Source organism: Carettochelys insculpta, chromosome 2 (assembly GCF_033958435.1).
Source record: "Carettochelys insculpta isolate YL-2023 chromosome 2, ASM3395843v1, whole genome shotgun sequence".
Classification (NCBI taxonomy): domain Eukaryota; kingdom Metazoa; phylum Chordata; order Testudines; family Carettochelyidae; genus Carettochelys; species Carettochelys insculpta.
Window position 1 is genome coordinate 240785811 of NC_134138.1, and position 22160 is coordinate 240807970.

At 45.0% G+C, this 22160-nt stretch overlaps 1 protein-coding gene across 2 annotated transcripts in view; it reads left to right on the forward strand.

The window, feature by feature from the left end:
• LOC142008039 (macrophage mannose receptor 1-like) overlaps positions 1–22160 on the forward strand; it is a 107673-nt gene that overhangs the window by 17395 nt on the left and 68118 nt on the right. For both annotated transcript variants that reach the window (XM_074984831.1, XM_074984832.1), the window contains exons 4-7: positions 9127–9291; positions 11205–11318; positions 13680–13826; positions 20461–20643. In XM_074984831.1, coding sequence (XP_074840932.1) covers positions 9127–9291; positions 11205–11318; positions 13680–13826; positions 20461–20643 — 609 coding nt within the window. The remainder of the gene's footprint in view (positions 1–9126; positions 9292–11204; positions 11319–13679; positions 13827–20460; positions 20644–22160) is intronic.

A 22160-nucleotide genomic window follows, 5' to 3' on the forward strand; every position in this document is an offset into this window, starting at 1 on the left:
TGATTGCTAAAGGCTCAGATACCTCTTCTATCAGCTCCTTGAGGATTCTAGGATGCATTTCATCAGGCCCTGGTGATTTGCAGACATCTAATTTCTCTAAGTAAATTTTAATTTGTTCTATTCTTATTTCAACTTCTAAACCTACCCCTTTTTCACTAGCATTCTCTATGTCAGGCATTCCTTCAGATTTCTCAGTGAAGACCGAAACAAAGAAATCATTAAACATCTCTGCCATTTCCAAATTCCCTGTTACTGTTCCTCCCTCCTCACTGACCAATGGCCCTACTCTCTCCTTAGTCTTCCTCTTGTTACCAATGTATTTGTAAAAAACCTTCTTGTTTCCCTTTATGCTTGTTGCTAGTTTGAGCTCATTTTGTGCCTTAGCCTTTCTAATCTTGCTCCTGCATGCTCGTGTTGTTTGCCTATATTCATCCTTTGTAATTTGTCCTAGTTTCCATTTCTTATACGATTCCTTTTTTATTTTGAGATCATGCAAGATCTCCTGGTTAAGCCAAGGCAGTCTTTTGCCGTGTTTTCTATCTTTCCTACGCAGCAGGATAGCTTGCTTTTGGGACTTTAATAATGTCCCTTTGAAAAACTGCCAACTCTCCTCAGCCATTTTTCCCCTCAGTTTAGCTTCCCATGGGACCTTACCTACCAGCTGTCTGAGTTTACCAAAATCTGCCTTCCTGAAATCCATTATCTCTATTGTACTGTTTTCCCTTCTACCCTTCCTTAGAATTGTGAACTCTGTGATTTCATGATCATTTTCACCCAAGCATCCTTCCACTTTCAAATTCTCAATAATTTCCTCCCTATTTGTTAAAATTAAATCTAGAACAGCTTCCCCTCTGGTAGCTTTTTCAACCTTTTGGAATAAAAAGTTGTCTGCAATGCAATCCAAGAATTTATTGGACAGTCTGTCCCCTGCTGTATTAGTTTCCCAACATATACCTGGATAGTTGAAGTCCCCCATCACCACCAAATTTTGGGTCCTGGATGATTTTGTTAGCTGTTTAAAGAAAGCCTCATCCACCTCTTCCACCTGGCTAGGGGGCCTGTAGTAGACTCCTAGTAGGACCTCATCCTTGTTTTTTACTCCTCTGAATCTAACCCAGAGACTTTCAACACGTCCATCTCCTATGTCCATCTCCACCTCTGGCCAAGTGTGTACATTTTTAATATACAAGGCAACACCTCCTCCCTTCTTTCCCTGTCTGTCCTTCCTAAGCAGGCTGTACCCTTCAATACCAACATTCCAATCATGAGTATTATCCCACCAAGTTTCTGTGATGCCAACGATATCATAGTTATATTCATTTATTAGTACTTCCAATTCTTCTTGTTTATTTCCCATACTTCTTGCATTTGTATATAGGCAACTCAGACATTGATTTGGTCTTGCCTCCCAGTTTTGCCCTGGCCCTCTTTTACTCTCCCAGTGTAGCCCATACTCTCTCCCATTTCAAATTCATCTCCCATGTATTCATGCTGTCCACTTACCTGCGGGCTTTGCTCCCCTGCCCCCGTCAAACTTAGTTTAAAGCCCTCCTCACTAGGTTAGCCAGCCTGTGTCCGAATATGGTCTTCCCCGTCCTTGAAAGGTGAACGCCATCTCTGCCTAGCAGTCCTTCCCGGAAAAGGATCCCGTGGTCAAAGAAACCAAAGCCTTCCTGGCGACACCATCTACGCAACCAAGCATTCACCTCTAGGATACACCTGTCTCTGCCTGGGCCCCTACCTCTGACAGGCGGGATTGAGGAGAATACCACCTGCGCCCCAAACCCCCTGACCCGTGCCCCCAGAGGCCTGAAGTCACTCTTGACCTGCTCAGCGTCACACCTTGCAGTATCATTAGTGCCCACATGGATGAGAAGCATGGGATAGTAGTCAGAGGGCCGGATAATCCTCGACAATGCCTGCGTAACATCTCGGATACGGGCCCCCGGCAGGCAGCACACCTCCCGAGAGGAAATGTCAGGGCGACAGATGGGCGCCTCCGTCCCCCTCAGAAGACAGTCTCCAACCACCACTACTCTACGCTTCCTTCTTGCAGGGGTGGCAGTAGACTTCCTAGCCTTGGGGGTACGAGGCTTCTCCTCTTCTGTATGGGGTAATTCTTGGTCTCCTGTATCGAGTACAGCATAACGGTTTTCCAGTACCATGGTGGGAGGGTTCTGAGCAGGGGTGGGACACTGCCTGCTGCGAGAAGTAACCAGCTGCCAGTGTCCACCCTGGTCCACCTCCTGCAGTGGTTTATCAGCTGTCCTGTGCACTGGGACAGTTACCTCCGCAGTCTCCACCCGAATACTAACCAGAAACTGCTCATGGACTCGGATACTCCTCAACCTGGCCACCTCCTGCTGTAGCTCCCCCACCTGCCGCCTGAGAGATCCCACCAGCAGGCACCTTCCACACGGAATATTCCCCTCAGCCTGGGTATCAGTAAGTGGGAACGGCAAGTCACAGTCCTTGCAGAACCACACCAGGATCTGGGTAGAAACATCCATGGTCAGGCAGTCTGTCTGGCTGCAGGCACAAGTGGAGGAGACAGCAGTAGCGCTGGCACAGGTGTTGCGGGTCTTCCTAACCATTATAGTCCTCTCTGTCACACTCCCTCCCAAACTCCCCTGTCTGCAGCTCCCTGTCCGCTTCACTCCCCTGGTCGCTCCTGCCTCTGGCTTGTAAGCCTGCTGGCCTCTCTCACGCCCTCCCCCTATGAGTCACACAGGAGAAGGCTGATCAAGGAAGCAAAAGGTCAGGCAGGCAGGAAGCAAAAGGTCAGGCAGGCAATCCCAACTGAAACTGAAACTCCCTCCACCTGGAATCAAAATGGCAGTTCAATTGCCAGCAGTTAAAACACACCAGCTTTAAAGCAGTTAAATGCACCAGCTTAATTTATAGACTTGTACAGAAAGATTAAAAACCCTATAGAGCACTGGTTCCCAAACTTTTTGGCATCATGCCCCCACATTTGATTTTTGAGAAACCCTTATGCCCCCACATCTCTTCTTTACCATCATCCAACCCCCCTTTAACAATTTAATTTAAATTTGTAATTTAAAGTAAACACAAAAAATTGATATAAAATTAAAAATAATTTTCTTGGCCCCTTGTGGGTATCTGGTGCAGCTCCAGCTACCTGAGCCCTGTGCCAGCTGGCTGAGCTTCATGCCAGCTACCAGAGATGCCCTCCTGCCTCAGCCCTGTGCTGCTGGAACCCCCTGTCTGAGCTGACCGAGCCCTGTGCTGCTGGAACCATACAATTGCCCACCCCCTCTCCAACTGCTGAGGCCCTGCACTGCCGGGACCAGCTGTCCACCCAACTACCCAGCAGCTGCCAGGGCCCCATACCACGGGGGCCAGCCACCCCGGCTGTGGGCCACGCACCAGAGCTGCCTTCTTGAGCCCTGTACTGCTGGGGCCAGCTGCCTAGCCACCCCAGCTGCCTGCCCAAGCCCAATGCTGCTGAAGTGAGCCACCTAAGCCCTGCATTGCCAGGGCCAGCCACCCAAGCCCGCAAGCTGTCTGCCTGAGCCCTGCAAGCCCCCACCAACTGAGCCCCTCCCCTGTCTCCCCCAAATCCAGGCACCACCAGCCCCACCACTCTCACCCCATCCCCATCTCCTGAGCCAGGCACGCCAAGCCCTCCATCTAATCCCATCCTCCCCACCCCTTCCCCAACCAACACTCACTCACCTTTGTAGGAGGCAGCTACCTCTTCACGAGCTGCCTGCTTTTTACGGCAGCTGCGCTGGGTTGTCCATGAAAAATGTTAGAGGCTGAGAGCCAGAAGCAAAGGTCAGCTCTTTCTTTGCAGGCGGGGGCATGATGCGGGAGGGCGTCATCCTCTCCCCCAAATTTCTTCACACACCCCAGTTTGGGAAACCATGCTATAGAGGGATATCATGCTTTATGGACGTTGGAGGAATTGCCACAGATCCCTATTTCGTCGTTATCAGGCCCAACTGATTTCAAACTTGGTAATTTTTACAAGACTTGTCCAAAAACGTTCAAATTCTTTGGAAGGACTTCATATGCAAGGACTTTATAAATGCATAGGAGACCCTGGAAGATCATTAGTACAGTAAACCCCCTAGTTATACTAAAATTTCCATGCAATTCAGGGGGTGGAGATGGGAACCGCACTGCCACCTGGTTCACGGCTCCCCTGGGCTTGCAGGAGTTGGGAAACTGACTGGCCTGGGCTGGTCAGTTTCCTGGCTTCCAGAGTGGCAAGGAGCCAGGAACCAGGGGGCAGCCTGGTTCCCAGCTCCCCGCTGCTTGCTGGTAAGTTTCCTGGTTCCTGCCATTTCAGGGCAGGTGGGAACGAGGCTGCTGCTTGGTTCCCAGCTCCCTGCCCCTTGTGGGGGGGACCCAGGAAAATGACCAGCTCATGACTGGTCAGTTTCCCAGTTCCTGCCAGTGTAGAGCAGCTGGAACCAGGCAGCAGATTTTCTCCCCTCTCCTTCCAGATTATAGATTTAAACAGCTGAAACATTGACATTTAACAATTTTCAAATCTGGTAGCTGTGAAATTGACCACAATGGATTGTGAATTTGATAGGGCCCTACTCATAAAAAGTGATACTGGCTTGATAGCAATGGAGATGACAACACTATTCATAGATCAGGCAGGAACAGGGCAAACTTGTTGCTGTTTCTGAGTGTTCTTTCTGTGTGGGGGGGGAGTGGGGGAGACAGAGAGAGCTTTTACGGATAAATAAGACACAATTCCTACCCCAAGGAACTTAAGGTTAGGTAGGACAATATGTGACACAGCAAGATAGCAGCATGGGCAATGGGGCTTGGGAAGGAATCTGTTATATGCTATAAAGGTATGAGCTGATCTGGCTGAAAAATAAGGAAATAATTTTGTGAATTTAGATCTTTCCTGGTCCACTTACAAATGGTCTGTGAAATACCCTCCGCTGTTGGCAATTGATCAGCTGTTTGCTGCAAACAAATGTTTAGCCTATAGGCTGCACAGGAACAATTCATTGGAAATGTATTTGTGATTTGAAACTCTTGCTGTATAACTGGATATGTGAGTCCCAATGTTTAAAACTAGTCAAAGGAACCTAATAAATGTATCTGGGTCTTGGAGTCTCTCAGCTGGTGGAAGGAGAAGAGCACTTCCACGGAAGAGAGCTAAGAGGAGATGAGGAGGAAGAAGATGTTAGGATACTTCAGACCTTTTTTGCTTTCTTTCCTACCAGAGGCAGCATTGTGTTTAGCTAAATACGGGGATCCCATATATAAAAATAGCTGGATTCCTTCCTGGCTCTGGGAGAGATACATATATAAGACAAATATGCTGGCTGTGGAGAAGAATTGACTCGCAATTTCCTCTTGTAATGGTTCTGCCCAGGATGGATTTCTATTAAGCATCCTAATAAAAGTGTCCGCTGTAGTGCTTGTTTTGATAGTGGTCACATCTGTGTGCTGGGAAATGCACTGAGACGCCAGCTTCCTCTCCACAGGCCACTGAGCAGCTGGTAGACTAACAGCTTTACTGCATTTACTGATACAGGCTGGTTTTGAACCCGCAGTCCTGAGGTGACAGTTGTGCTATTGAGAAGTCCTTCAGGAAACAGAGGGCACTCTTCCTGTACTCTCTAGCTGCAGTCTTTGGTTTCCCATGACGTAGGTTCTGTTGGGAACACAGACAAACAACGTAGCTACAGAGGACGTTGGAAAGTTTGTTACCTGATTTCTGTGCATGTTTTCGGCTCATAAAGAGGGTGAGCAGATGTCCCATTTTTAAAGGGACCCCCCTGTATTTAAGCCTTCGTGCGGTGTCCTGACTTTTTTTTTCCCTTAAAAATGGACAAATTGTTCCATATTTTCTGTCTCCCCCTCATCAGTGCTGGGGGGCACTGCTGTTGGCCAGATCCCTGCTTGCCAGCTGCCTGCCCACCAACTTGTGCGTGTGGGGACCCGTGGGGGGTCGTTTCTGTGGCTGATGATGGGAGTGGGTGTGCAGACTGGTGGTGGGGCAAAGATACCATGTTCAGAGCTGGCTGCTTCCCCTGCTGATCCACCAGTAGAGGCCCCACTGTGTGCCAGCTTTTGTCTTTACTCTTTCTAGCTGGCACTGGCAGCAGTGGTTGGTGAGTGTGGGCAGGTACCAGGCAGTGTCCGGTTATGCACAGTCATCGGCCCTTTACACGTTGCCGTTCTTGCTGTGCTCTACCTGCTTTGGCCCTGCAACAACCTCCCCACTCCTAAGTCTCGCTATTCCTTCACACCCCCTGGTTGGGGTGTTCTGCTCCCAGCAGTGCACTGAGAACCAGCCTCTGGATGGAACACTGAGCTCACCCACAGCCTGGCTAGCAGGCTCTTCCATTTTCTCACTGCTTCTGAGGGGGGGACTAGCACCCCAGGAAAGCCCCAGACCCCCTAATCTGGGCTGCTAGCCAGGAGTTGCTGAGCACAGAATGTGCCAAAGCCCCACATAGCACTGGTGTGGTAAAGCCTCTCTGCCTCTGGAGTGGTGGGCAGAGCCGGGGAGCAATTTCCATCTATTTCACACCCCAAACCTGCAGGCTTCACAGCAGTGCCCTTGGTAGGGGCTTAGCATCCTCCTCACCCACCCTGTTCCCCCCAACCCTGAGCCCTGTTCCCAGTGAACACAGGTCTGCTCCTTTCTGTGGACACCTCCCTCTGCTGAGCCACCTCTCTGGCTGGGTTTGCTGAAGCCTCTGCAGTCAGGTTATGTGGGCCCTGCTGCCCAGTGGCTTAGGGCTTAACCTTTTCCTGCCCCTGCTGTAGCTTGGGGAAAGGGGGTGGCTGGGTTATGTCGGTGGCCAGCAGCAGCCTGGAGATGTTAGCTGCCTTTTGACACTGTATGGTCAGGAAGGGACGGCTGATTACAGCCACATGGGAGTAATGGTTGGTGTGTGTGTGTGTGGAGTGGGGGAACGGAACAGGCTGGAATGGCCTGTGCAAGATCACCGCTTTGCTATCTCCTCCTTCCCTGTGGCTGTAATCAGCTCCCATCTCTTCCCTCCAGCTGTGCCAAAAGGCTGCTGTTGGATATACTCTGGTATGAACCCTGGTGGAAGAAATCTGGGGAGGAGTGTATATGACCCTGTGTAGCCCTCCACGCCCGCCTCTATGTTGTCCCAGGAATAGGCTCTGCTAGGTGTCAGGAGAGGTGCCTCTGTCCTGGGGGCTTAGCCAGGGGTGAAAGATGGAAAGCACCAGGCAGGAAGTATTGGGCCAGTCGGTCAGGCCCCCGTCCTCAACTGCACAATGTATATGGGAATACAAGTGTGTGCACGTGTGTGACCTCTTCCCGCTTGAACCCTGAAACCTTAAAGATGAGAAAATGAATAAAAGAATCGAGCTGCACAGCATTGCTGTTTAACACAGGTGCAGTCAACTTGAATTTCATTTGAACATTTGTACCTTCAATTCCTAGTAAACTCCCTTGAATTTGAGTCATTTAACCAGGTGTCCTGTATTCAGAGTAGGGGAAGATTGTCTCCCTGTTCATAATAAAGATTTTATCTTGATACTGGTCTGCTCATCATGGAGAAACAAGAATATGATGACAAACCTGTGTTCTTCAGTTCCTAGTATATAATTATGGAGTGCTTGTTGTGACCTGCAAAAGTTCATGTTGCATTAGCTTCCATCATGGCACTAACTATAACAATAAAGATTTGTGCTCAATAATAACTTTCTGAAACAGTTGTGTTTCGGGCTGAAACTTTCCATCCATAGGCTCTGCCTCTACCGTGGTACTCCCAATCTCTGCAAGAGAGGAACTTTTGAAAGATTTTTATCTCTAAATAAATTTCTTTGAATTTCAAATGCATTTGCTTTCCTAACCTGCTGTAGCGATTGTCTGCTTAAAACAAAATAGTTCCTACAGGACAGTACATATTAATGTATTTAAAATCATTTAAAACACCTCTATTGGGCCGAACATATTGTTTTTGGGGAAAAAGGTAGTAATTTCAGGTAGGGATCAATTATCTGCATATTACCTCAATCTAATACTGTGTGCCCAAGTTCAGGGCGCTATTTTCCTGTATTCATAAAATATCTTGGACCTAGTTTTGGTGTTTTAGATATCAATGTTAAAATGTGTCAGTTTCCATTAAAATGTATATCGCTACATGTATTGTTTCTAGTGCACGAGGCTAATTTGCAACGAAGCATTTTATAGCTCTGTAGGCTGCCAGGAAACAGTGGAACTGGTTACTGACCTCCTGACACTTCACTTACACTCTCCTTTGCCTTGAGTATTGTTTATTATAAAGCTTTCCTCTGATTCACACACTAGAGTCGTCCGATTTCTCTTGAGAATAGGAAAAGGAAAAGATGCCTTTCTCTCAAATGTTTTACAGCTTGCAGCTTGAAAGCCTCTGATTTATGCTGCAGGCATTCCAGCTCTTTGCACCCTTCCTCTTTTCCTGTGATCAGCGAGCATGGAAGCTTCAATTCTTTGGGAAAGTGGCAGCTGAGTTGAGGTTGAGCTTTGCTAAGTGTAACCTAAGCTGAGTCTTTCCCCTCACGTAGGTGAAGGCTAATTCCTTTAGCATGATTTTAGCTAGTCATGTTCACACTTAGGCCTGTGCTCTGTACTGCCTGAGTACTTGGATGGGGGTGGCCTATTTTATATACTGAGTATTTCAGTTAGCTCTGTCATGGCTTAGCTAAGGAATACATATGTATAAAAATTGTCCTGTGATCCTCCGATCTGCCTTGTACTACAACAATGGAGTTTGTACACTTATGCTATGTCTACACTAGAGCAAGAAAGTTGACTGCAGATACTCAGTTCTAGTTATGCCAATTGCATAGCTAAAATCAACTTATCTGTGCTTAGCTAGCTTATCAATCTGTACAGGGGAAGGTCAACAGGGGATTTCTCCCACCGACTTCCCTTGCTCCTTGCTTTTCAGAAGGAGTACAGGGGTCTACGGCAACTACTGAGAGGTCAATTTTGCACATCCATACTAGACACATGAAATCCAAACCCGGAAGACCAATCCTGAGCGGGTCGATCATCTGTGGTAGTATAGATGTTATCTTAGTCTCCACAATTTATTCTGTGCTTCATTTGGGTCACGGATAGTAACTAACAATAACATATCTCACTTATCATTATAGTTAAAGGAATCGACACTCTGTGGAATATAGACCCATTGACAGGAGTCCACTACCAGGTAAACTCCCATTCAGCTCTAATGTGGCATCAGGCAAGGAAAAGCTGTCAGCAGCAGAAGGCAGAATTATTAAGCATCACTGAGTTGCATGAGCAAACGTACCTGGCAGGTAGAGTAATTAAATTATTACTCTTGCAAACGCAGCAGATATTTTAAATTCTGAACCCTGTAACTATAATACATGTATAGCTCTTGTATAGTTTTATGCATGTTAATTCATCCTCATACTACTGTGAGATAAGTAGGATAATATTTTGAGCATGTCACAATAGTCAGAGGGCAAACTTTCCTGTGCTATAAGCGTGTCTTCCATTTTATAAGCTTAGGAAAAGATTTTTTTTTTCCTAATAACTGTATGTAACAACAGGTATAGCATATTTTCCCTCAAGCTTTTGTTTTTCAAATTTTTTTTTTGCTGGTTTGTTTTAAAAATCCAGTCATAAATAGCAATCATGTCATAGGTAGGACCTTCAGGGCTTCCTGACACACTAACATGTATACCCTGATCAGATTTCAGCACCATACTGATACGTTCAAGCACTGTTTTTTGAGACTAGGGAATGTAAGGAGTCTTGCATTGTCTAGCACACTGGTTCCCAATCTTTTCACTAGTGCAGACTACCCAGTCACCCCCCACCCAAACTCTTTGTGGATCCCCCAATCACCCGCCACAAACTGTTCACAGACCCTCAAAACTGATTCTAGCTGCTATGTACAGTTTGTTAAATGGAAAAAGAAACAACAACGTAGATTTTTGGACAGCAATTAACAACATTCTTGGAAAATATTTAATTTAAAGATAGATTGTAACTTTAATTTATTTAAAACTTATTTTCTATGATTATTTTTATTTATTTTTTTCATGGACCCCTTCAATACCCTTGCAGACCTCAGGTTGGGAACCACTGATCTAACATATATTTACATTCCATGATTAACAGCATCGGAAGCATTTTCTTCCAGGTATTCTACCATCATGATCCTATACTATTAGTAGAGCAGAAATAAGTGACCCATATCAATGCAATATTTTTTTTCTGAGCCCAGTGAATCCCTCTGTTAAAATTTAGCATTCATTAGTCAGTCAAGTAACCTTCCAAAACCTTAAAGGGAAGCAAGAGGTAAACTATACAAAAATAGGTCTAAACTTGTTAATGCTTACTCCATGTGAGTAGTCCAGTTGAATTCAGTGCAACTGAAGATGCTGCTTAGGTGTGCTAGTGTTTCTGGGATTGTGATCACAATCTGGAAGTTGATTATGGTAATATTAACTTCATTGGTAGCAGGCGAATGGCTGCAGAGTTGACAGCAGAGGAAAGAGAAGAAGGTTGAAAGAGCAACCAAAGCAGGATGACACAGGGATTATTTTTAATGTCTCTTGGTAAAATAGTGATAGTATGTTTCCACGTTACAATATCTTGTACATTTTAAGGTCTTTAAATATATAATTTATTACTGTTTGTCGTGAAGTACCATAAAGGATATAGGCTGTGCAAGTGGCTAAGTTAATATTTGCTGGCAGAATATTAACTGTTGCATTTCTGACCTATTGCAATTTAAACAGTACAACCCTTATGAGTTTTAAGATGAATTTTGCATTTTATAGTGTCACGTAAAGTGGCTCATCTTGTCTTCATGTGCATGTGGTTATAGTAGGCACGCTTAAAAAACTCATTCAGCTTTAGAGACATGATTTACTAGTCTAGTAAAATTCTATGTACTTAAAATTGGGACTACACCTGGAATCAGTACTACTTCTAATGTGAGAATGAACTGTAAGCACTCTCACTGCTTAAATTACCCAGACTGCTAAAGAATTCAAGCACATTCTGAGTAGTCAGGAATGGTGGAGGGTACTAAGTGAGGAATGGGAGTGGGTGAAGCTCAAGCTCTCAAGTGACATGCAGGATGAGAAGCTGCAATAGAGCCCCCATCTAGGCCGACTACTCCATGGACTATAATAGCATCTTTGGCTGTGTTGTGCCCAATGGTGACATTTTTGTCTTTCTCTTGGTTGCCTAGGATTAACTAGCACTTTGAGTTCTTCACTGTGGTTTGGTCTCAACAGTTTGAATTTCAACAGTGGATGGCAATGGAGTGGTGGCAGCCCTTTCAGATACTTAAACTGGCTTCCAGGTAAGTAACAGTCAGCTTGGTGGTTGATTTTAGCGGTAAAGTTTTGCTCTTCGTTTAATGTAGTAGACTTCAGCTCCAGCATTCTACACTTCCCCGAGCATGAAACTTGATTAACTTGTGTTAAACGGAGCTGAAAGTAGATATACAGCTGGTCTCATCTCACGTTTATGAAGAATAGAATTCTGCACTTACTTTTTTTATCTTTCAATTCTCATAGCTTCTAAACCCAGAAAAATGTTTAAAAGCTTAATTGTATTTACATTTTCTGCACGTGGCATCTAAATTTCCCAAATATCATCTCCTATTTCTCACCACTACATATAATTAATGAAATGTTGGTTCTCCATAGAAAACTTTGAACGGTCCTTTTTAGAGAAAACGCTGCTTATGTATTTTCCTTTTTTAAATATTGGGGACATTTATATAAAAACAGGACGTTACTTTTTAAGTATTAATATGTTTTGAGGAAGTAAAATACACAAATAGGATATGAAGCACTTTGTTTTAAACACCCTGAAAATATTAAGTTTACTGAATGAAATGCTATCGCATGTATTATGCAGGAGGTCAGAGACGTACAATAGTGGAGAATGAAGTAAATATTACCAAAGAGTAAAATTCACTTTTTGCACAGACAGCGAGTGCAAGAAACTTCCTATTAGTTCTACCTGGTCTACGGGCTACCCAGGGTGCTATAGACTACGTGCATCTCAGAAAGGCTAACACCAGTCGCGCTGGTGGATGGCTTTTGGTGCCTGATATGGAAATGGACTGAGGAAGGGGGAAGATTTGCATCCACTATGTGTGTTTGTAGGAAGGTCAGTGACAGCCTGCCCCAAAAAACCCACCACCTTCATAATGAAAGAAACCCACTTGCATGGTAAGACGCCATCATATAGCGCTAGTCTGTGCCATTCATAGGACTACATGGGAATATTGGAATATCCAATTTCTACTTTTTTCATAATGACACTCTCACATCCTAGAGAAATGTGCATCATATAAATGAAAATACTACTCATAAAGTAATTGTTGTAATAAAGTAACGGCAATAAGAAACAATTTCAGTTGAGCATTCTCTGAATAAAAAGGATTGCTTTGCTGTGATATATGAATTGTATAGGGGCTACGTATACAGACAGCCTTTTGTGTGCAAAGGCTGAAGAGAAAAACAGGATTAGTGCAAGATTATTAAAGGAGATTCAGAAAAACTCTTTTAACGTATTGCAGTGTTTTAATTCTTATAAGTTGCTACTTTTTTCCGAAAGGGCCCCTGTCTTCCTGGAAGTGCCTTGTCAGTTTCTAGCACAAATATCCTGTTATCGTCGTTTGTTTGGAAAAAAAACCACCATCCATTTTTCAGACTGTCATCAGTTTTGCAGTCAGCTAATTAATTATCTACCAAGTCTTTAAAGTAATCATCAGATCCTGGATTTGGCCATCTCAGTGCATTTCACTGAACGGGTCCTTTGTCCTGGATCTGGAAGCCTGTTACTTTTATTCAAGAGTTTGTGCAGTCTCTGTATGGAAAGAAGAGAGAAGAGTGGGGTGGGAAAAAAAGAGCACAAGAGAGCCTATGTTTGATAGTTGTGAACAAAAACTTCAGAATCTAAACTGTTTAAGAATCCGAGTGTGCAAATACTCTGAAAGAACAGCAATGAGTAGTGTGAACAGCCCCACTGATCTCAATTAGTTGTTTACTCTGGAGTCTGATGATTATCTAAGTGTCTGCACTGTTAATTATTTCATTGCTGTTCAAAGTAGGCAAGAGAGAAAGTTTTTGGGGTGATGAGGAAATGGTGCTGCATCTTTTTTAGTTTGATCTCTGCTGATTATTGTTGGTACAACAGGACGGCTATGTCTACACTGGAGAGTTCTGTCAACAGAAGGCCCCTTCTGTTGACAGAACTCAGGGAGTGTCTACACACATAATTTTGCTTTTGCCTTGACAGAGCTATCCCTCAAAAATTTGAGGCATAACACTCTGTTGACAGAGTTCTGTCAACAGAAGTGCACTGTAAACATTTCTGTCAACAGAAAGGGCTCTCGGTTCAACTGGGCAGCCCTGTTTGCAGAGCTTCCAGTCAGCTGTTCTGTCAACAGAGGGCCAGGCAATCTGGCTGTTCTCTGTCCGCAGAGTGGATTGCTCTGTCAATCTGCTTTTGTGTGCAGATGCATTCTGTCAACAGTTTCTTTCAACACAACGCTGTTGACAGACATTATGGTCGACAAATACTTCTAGTGTAGATGTAGCCTATGGAATGAAATGACAAAGAATTAGATTAATTTTTTTTTTTTTTTTGTATAGAGTGATGTGCTTATAGAAATGTTTTCTGGTTCTTTTTAATCTGTTTCTCAAAGGCAGTCCCTCCCCAGAGCCTGGGAAAACCTGTGCAGCCTTGAATCCTGGAAAAAGTGCAAAATGGGAAAACCGGGAATGTAATCAGAAACTTGGCTACATTTGTAAAAAAGGAAATGCCACTTTAGAGTCTTTCATTATTCCTTCAGGTAATGAAATAATAATAATAATAATAATAATAATAGCAATTATTTTAAGGGTATTTATAGCCTGAAAAGAGGAGAAAAGAATAAGTTACTTCAGGATTCTGCAACTGATGGTATAAAGGAAAAATCCCACCTCAGAATGCATGGGATCACCCTGGCAGACCAGACCCACCCACTTCCCACACAACTAGCCTTTCCTCTGGGCCTAAAACCCTGGAAGAGCAGGAAAGGGTGGATTTTCCCCCTTTCAAGGAGCAAACAGAAGGGCCTCTGTGCACAAAACTTGGGGGAATAATGTGGCCCAGAGAATCCAAAGGGGGTCAATTTAGGAGCATACAGTATTTTAACCGTATTTACAATGCATCTGATGAAGCGGGTCTTTGCCCACAAAAGCTTATGCTCGAAAATATCTGTTAGTCTATAAGGTGGCACAGAACTTCTTGTTTTCAAAGATACAGACTTACTCTGCTACCCCTCTGATACTTATTTACAGTGGTTGCCCTTTGCATTTGTAAAGTAGTAACAGCTCATGATCTCACATTTCTATTTTATTATAAAATGTCTCTCTTTGAAACGTATTACTAATTTTCTCCTAGTGTCTAGCATATAGACCCTCCTTTATTTCCAGGTGTTAAATCACATTCAAAGACAGTTAAAATACATTAGACACATTACTAATATAATTTTGCCATGCAAACAATTCATGATTCTGCCACAGAGATGTTATCTTTTCACAGGTGGAAGGGTAGGTGGTGGTCCGTGAAAATATTTTTCTGTTCAGGTGTGGACCAAAACCATTTGAGCATCCCCATTTTAAAACTGAGGGGTTGGGGAAGAAACATCCAAACCACTCCATACCTGTGTGGAGTGGGACCCCACTCATCACAGCCCACCGCACAACTCTGCACACAAGCCCGGACAGGATCCAGATCCCATAGGGAGAATTGTGCTGATGCACACAGGCACAGCAATAGGGCCAGCCCTCACCCCCGCCACCCCCACACCACCCCTCTGCCCTTCCAAGACAAGAGGAGAACAGGAGGATGAATGGAGTGCTGGCCAGCCCCACCCCCTGCTGCCCAGCTGACCCCTGATTTGGCCAGACAAGAGGAGGAGGAGGGAGAGTCCAGCGCTGGCCAGGCTGGAGACATGCTATTGTTCCAATAGTAGGGTGGGGCTATTCTAGCATCCAGTGCCACAGAGGAGTCTGTGTCTGGAGCTGCAAATGACTCCTTCAAGAGCCATGTGTGGCTCCAGAGCCACAGGTTGCTGGCCCCTGGGTTAGGCAATTTGGATGCAGGAGAGCCTGTGGGGTCAGAGAGGGAATTGGGGTGAAGGAGAGAATTGTGACCTTGGCCTGGGGATTGGGGTGCAGGCTTGGGGTGGGATTATGGGTGCAGAAGAGGATTCTGAGCTGGGGGAGGAGTAAAGAGGGGGTGCAGAGTCTGGGGAGGAATTGTAACCTGGGGGAAAGGGGCATGCAGAGGGTTTGAGTGGTGACCTGCGGAAGGGAGGTGCAGTGTGGGAGAGGACATGGTGCCAGAGGCCAGCTGTGGCTGGGAAGGCTTACCTAGGTAGCCTCCCTCAGGCAGGCTACCTGCTTGCCACAGCCCCATGTGCCTCTCTGTGCTACACACCTGGGGCAGGGGGAGACTTACAATCTAGGGGTAGGAGCAGTGCACAAAATCATCCCACCCCCGGCTGGCTTGCGCTAAGAAGAGTATGGCGAAGCCAACCATTTTGAGCATCTGGGGGCTGTGGCAGGCAGAGAGCCTGCCTGAGTGTCCCACCAGGGTGGGCTGCAGGCCAGATACAAAGGCTTGACAGGCTGGTTCTGGCCCACCGTCTATGTCTAGACAGCCCCTTCTGAAGTATGTTTGACGTTAAGCTTGTTGGTTAAAGTCAACCCTAGAGTTAATGGGTTGCATCCAGCAAGGCTGTGTATAAGCGTTGTGAGAGAGCAGAATGCTCGTTATATGACAATCTACGATAGACCTGAGGACAGACTTCGCCAGGCCTGGGGAAGGGCCAGAGCTAGCCTTCTCCAGCCAGCCATTCAGTGCCATGGGGAGCCCATCACCCAGGTGATTTAAGGGCCCAGGACTCCAGCTGATGAGGCTGCCAACATAATGGTGGTCAGGAGTTCTTGGCCCTTTTTAAATTGCCAGCCACTGGGGCAGCTGACACATTTCTTCCTGCCCATCAGTGGCCCTGGTCTACAACTAAATGTGGTTCAAATGATTGTAGTGCAAACTGGCCAAACTTTGTAGTACTCATGTAGCCTTTTACTTCCGTAAAAGAAGCAAATTTTCATTAACTCTAGGACTACATTAGTCTAATGCTGCAAAAATCTATTTGTCCACTAGAGAACCACAACAATCTGTTAAAAAAAAATTGGAGTGGCAGACCCTGAGGGCTTCAAAGCATTTGAGGAGAAAGAGTTTGCATCCCGGCACTGATACGTGATCAGCAGGAGACTATTAATTCCAACTTCATAACTGTCTTATTAGTTGTCCTCTACTTTAGTAAGAGGCAGATGCCATTTTAAGATGTTTTAACCTGCATGTCTCGATCTTGAGCAGTTACACTTTGTTCTCTCTACTTTTTCTTTATCACCTCTAAGAGTGAAAATCTGGAGTTTGTCATCTGGGATGAGGACTTCTCCATAGTGTCTGGATTTGCTTGTCCAAAATATGATTGTCTTAAAAACGGTTGCCCCTTTTAGCCTGAGCAGATAGCTGAAATCCAGGATCTCACACAGTTGTTACAGTTAGGAAGAAAAATAGATTATGTGAATCAGGTACATTCTTGATGTAGTATTATTTATTTACAAAGAATGGACACAGAATCTTGTTTCCCTGGTTCAGAAATCCCCTAATCTGCTACTTCAGCAAATTCTGTGCTCAAGAAGCTGCCCTTCCGCTGCTTCTCATTTGTGTACTTAGAGCTGCATCTGCTGCCTCTATCACAGACAACCTGCAACAAATATGTTAGGCCTGGCATTGGAGCAAAAAAAAAAAAAATCTGTCTGTCTGCCTTAGCTATAGCCTACCCTGCGGCCTAGTGTGTTGAGAAGTGAGTCCATAACCTCCAATCTTATTGTATAAAAGGGCTTATTGCACCTCCTGCACAGCCTGGAAAAGGGCTTGGCACATCTATTGGCTTTAATGAGGTCTGTGATTCTCATTAGTTCTAAGGCTCTCCTGGTGGCAGCCATTAGCACCAGAGCACCAATAATTCCCAGAAGGCGGCAAAAATCAGATTGGACATACATACAGGGCTAGATATTTTTCAAAGCCAGACTCTTACTCATACCGACACATGACCTGACAATGTTTAACGGCATATGCCAAAGCTGCATGCAACATTGAGCAGCTGGCCTGTGAATACTGCATGTGCTAATTCTAGTTCTAATCAATCTAATGCTGCTTACCATGCTCAAGTATCATTTATAATTTCTTTCCAACAAGCATCTTAGTTGGCTTTCAGTGGAGTTATATTCTATTTATGCTAATCTGTAATGGTGTGGCCTGCTAAGTATGAATTGTATTAAGGGGTTTGTAAATCAACAAGGTGATTGCAGGCAATACCCTAGGGCAATCTCATGTGATAAGCGTACAAACATTTTTTGTGGTAGGTCTAATTTGCTTTAATAAAGCAGGAGAAAGGACTTCAGAAAATACTCCTAAAACAATTGCTGTTGTTTTTGTTCTCCTGATGCAAGACAGACAACTACCCTGTCTCTCCTCAGGAAATTTGGGGCTTGGCCACTAAATGCTTATGCATAGGAGTGAAACTCTTCACATGTATATTTTTTAGGATCAGCCTTTGTGACATAAATGCTTCTCAGAGCTGAGAGAGCTCTCAATATTTTACGTCTCTCAGGAATTTCTTTTATATTCCTTGGCGTCACAGTATTCACAAAGTTTATTTTAATATTTGAAAAAAAAACCTGCCTCTATCCAAGTATGGAATTTTACAGTATCTAATGTTTAAATTGTAAGGGGCCTATTCACATCTGTTATGGCTGCCTAACGCTTTCCGTTGTTAACCCTGCTTTCAGTTGCTTATACTTTGCCAAACTTTAATAGCTTGCATGGCAATTTTCTATGCCAGGTATCTGCTTTAGGTTGACTTCTTTCAGGACAGTTCTGGTAAAATGGTCCAGCCTTTTCTTTGACAAAGATTTGGAGGAAATGTGGAGGTTTGAACACATTAATAATATTCTTCCAACCCTTTGGTTGAGCAATGCTGTCACCTCTGTTCTTTGTAGCCAGGGTTTGAAGTTTGCCAGGCTGCCACATGATGTGCCTTTTGCCGCTCCCAAGAAAATTTGGCCAAATGTGAATCACCACAATAGTCAGTTCACACATGCTTAGTTCAGACTGTAGCAGTGAAAGACTCTGAAAGAGTCTGGAAGACTCTGTCCATGGGTCCTGGCCGTGATTCCTCCTGATGCAACATCCACATGCTGGTCAGACTGTCCATGAGTCAGACTGTCCTTCATGAAGGGACTGAGCATGCTCCATCCTGTGGCTGCCGGGGCTGTGGAGGACTTGGGCCACTGATGCTCCTCCAGGTTACCTGGGGCTGCAGTGGTGCTGGGCACAGGATGGGAGATGGGAAACTGCCCAGACAGGGAGGTAGAGGAGGTATTCTGATCTGAATGTAGAGGGGTGAGAAATGGGAGATGAAGAGGACTGTATCTTTTATTTACATTCACATGTTAAATGTTTTTAGTCTTATTTGAATGTGCTTATTTTTCTATGCTGAATTCAGCATGCAATAACAGGGATAAAAACAGAAGAATGGCCATTACTGTGTCAAATCAAAGGTGCATCTAGCCCAGCATCCCATCTACCAACAGTGGGCAGTGCCAGGTGCCCCAGATGGGGTGGACTGAAGACAATGATCAAGCCACTTGTGTCCTGCCATGTATCTCCAGTCTTTGACAAACAGAGGCCAGGGACACCATTCCTTTCCCCTGGCTAATAGCCTTTTATGGACCTAACCTCTGTGAATTTATCTAGCTCTTTTTGAACTCTCTTATAGTCCTAGCCTTCACAGCCTCCTCTGGCAAGGAGTTCCACAGGTTGACTGTGCGCTGTGTGAAAAAGAACTTTCTTCTATTAGTTGTAAACCTGGTACCCATTAATTTCATTTGGTGACCTCTAGTTCTTATATTATGGGAACAAGTAAATAACTTTTCTTTATTCACCATCTCCACGCTGCTCATGATTCTATATACCTCTATCATATCCTCCCTCTGTATTCTCTCTTCTAAACTGAAAAGTCCCAGTCTCTTTAACCTCTCCTCATATGGGACCCGTTGCAGACGCCTAATCATTTTAGTTGCCCTTTTCTGAACCTTTTCTTATGCCAAAATATCTTTCTTGAGGTGAGGAGACCACATCTATATGCAGTATTCAAGATGTGGGTGTGCCGTAGTTTTATATAGGGGCAGTAAGATATTCTTTGTCTTGTTTTCTATCCCTTTTTTAATAATTCCCAACATCGTATTTGCTTTTTTGACTGCCACTGCACACTGCGTGGATGTTTTCAGAGAGCTATCCACGATAACCCAAGATCTCTTTCCTGATTAGTTGTAGCTCAGCCCCCATCATACTGTGTGTATACTTGGGGTTATTTTTTCTAATGTGCATTACTTTCCATTTATCCACATTAAATTTCATCTGCTGTTTTGATGCCCAACCACTCAGTTTGGTGAGATCTTTTTGAAGTTCTTCACAGTCTGCTTTCGTCTTGACTGTTTTGAACGATTTACTATTGTCCACAAACTTTGCCACCTCACTACTTACCCCTTTCTCGAGATCATTTATGAATAAGTTGAATAGGATTGGTCCTAGGACTGACCCTTGGGGAACACCACTCGTTACCCTTCTCCATTCAGAAAATTTACCATTTATTCCTACCCTTTGTTTCCTGTCTTTTAACCAGTTTTCAGTCCATGAGAGGATCTACCCTCTTATCCCATGACAGCCTAATTTACACAAAAGCCTTTGGTAAGGGACTTTGTCAAAGGCTTTCTGGAAATCTAAGTATACTATATCTACTGGATCCCCCTTGTCTGCATGCTTGTTAACCCCTTCAAAGAATTCCAATAGATTAGTAAGACATGATTTCCCTTTACAGAAACCATGTTGACTTTTGCCCAACAAATTGTGTTGTTCTATGTATCTGACATGAGCTCATGGGAATAAGGGGACTTCGAAGCAGGCGGGGTCCTTTCGAAAAGGAGCCCCGTTGGGACGAGCCACGCGGCGGCGAGGTGTGTCAATTTCGAAGTGTCGCGGACGCCTGCATGCTAATGAAGCGCTGAATATGCATTTCAGCGCTTCATTAGTAAACTTCGAAATGGCCATTTGCATGGCCATTTCGAAGTTTGGGGCTAGTGTAGACGTAGCCACAGCGTCTTTTACATGGTAGTTAAGCTGTGGGGTCTTTTTTAAGGTCTCTTACTGTGGTTTTTAATTTGGGGTATACTTTTAAGTTGGGCCTCTATTAAGACCCGCTGCTCTTCATAAAATTCAAAAGGAAAGGTGATGTCTCTTTACGTAATTTTCTCTCCCCTTTTTTTGTATGAGTCTGAAATCTTTCATTGTCATTTTCCCTCCAGAGACTAACGTGCCTATTAAATGCCCTGCTCAATGGATGTCATATGCAGGCCATTGTTACATAATTCAAAGAGACACCAAACTATGGAAAGATGCCTTAACTGCATGTAGAAAGGAGGGTGGTGATCTGGCGAGTGTCCACAACGTTGAAGAGTACAGCTTTATTGTTTCTCAGCTTGGATACAGTGAGTATTTCTATAGGACTTTGTCAATATGTATAATGAAAAATGAACAATCATTTAGTAATTCTCCAAGTACATGAGGTACACTTTAGAAACTCCAAAGTTTGAAAGAATTCATTTGTTACCAGAGAGATCCCTTAACTTTTACAGAAGGAAATCTAGCAAAACCAGTAGTACTTTTCTTGCAGGTACTTGCCAGAACTGAGTACCAGTACCTTGGCAGTCCCAGACTTGGGATTGGCTGGGGGAAAGAGGGTGGGGAGCCAGCTGAGTACCAGCTCCGATTTTTTTTTAACAGAACAGGCACTGAACAAAACAAATAGAATATTTCGGAACATTGAAACTCTTCGTATGTATCTGAGGCCTTGTTGCCAATGAATTATGACTCAGAATCTTAAGCAAGGTGGGGAAGCCATTTTTGGGGTGCTATGGGAGAGGTCGGGTTACCAGGTGCCCTATATTGAAGCCTTCCTGCAGGTGTCCTGACTTTCTCTTCAAAATGGGCCAGTTGCCCCATGTTTTCTGTTTTCCCCTCACAGTATTGGTGGGTTCGGCTACTGGCCAGATCCCTGCTTGCCAGCTGCCTGCCCACCAGTGAGTGGGGTGGGGGTTTCCCAGGGGTGGCTGATGGGAGTGAGAGTGAAAGGTTATTGGTGGGTGAAGATGCAACGGGCAGGTCTGGCTGATCCATCAGTGCAGCCCCTGCTGTGTGCCAGCTCGCAGCAGTACACTGCCCCCAACCTGTTTCTAGCTGATACTGGCGGCAATGGTCAGCGAGTGTGGGTAGGCAACAGGTGGAGTCCAACTGTGTCTCATCTCTGCTAATCTTCCATCAACCTTTTACATTCTCCTTCTCTTGCTGTCCTCTGCCTGTTATGGCCCTTCAGTACCTTCGCCCATCTGCTTGCTACCCCTCCATACACTCCTTGTGGAGGCATTCCTCTCCCACCACGGCACAGAGAACCAGCCTCTGACTGGAGCACTGCATTCACCAGCAGCCTGCCCAGTCGGCACCTTCTTTTTCCCACAGCTTCTGGGTGGGCCAGCACCCCAGGAAAGCCCAAGACATTCTGGCCTGGGATGCTGGCCAGGAGGTGCTGAGCCTGGAATGTGCCAAAGCCCCACACAGCTCTGGTAGGGGGAAGCATCTCTACCTTTGAGCTAAGATCTGGAGTGGCGGGCAGAGAGGCAGCAATTTCCATCCAGTTCACACCCTGAACCTGCGAGCTCCACAGCAGGCCCCTAAATAGGGGCCTAGCGTCCTCTTCACCCATCTGATGGCCTCTAGCCCCGGTCCTGCTCCCAGGGAACATAGGGCTGTTCCTCCATCCCCTAAACACTTTCCTCTGCTGAACCATCTCTTTGGTTGGGTTTCCTGAAGGTCAGGGTCCCTGGTGCGCAGTGAGTCATTAAGGCATAGATCGTTCCTGCCCATGATATAGCCAGGGGACAGAAGGTGTTTGTGTCATGTTGGTGGCCAACAGCAGCCCACAGATGTTAGCTGCCTTTTGACAATGTGT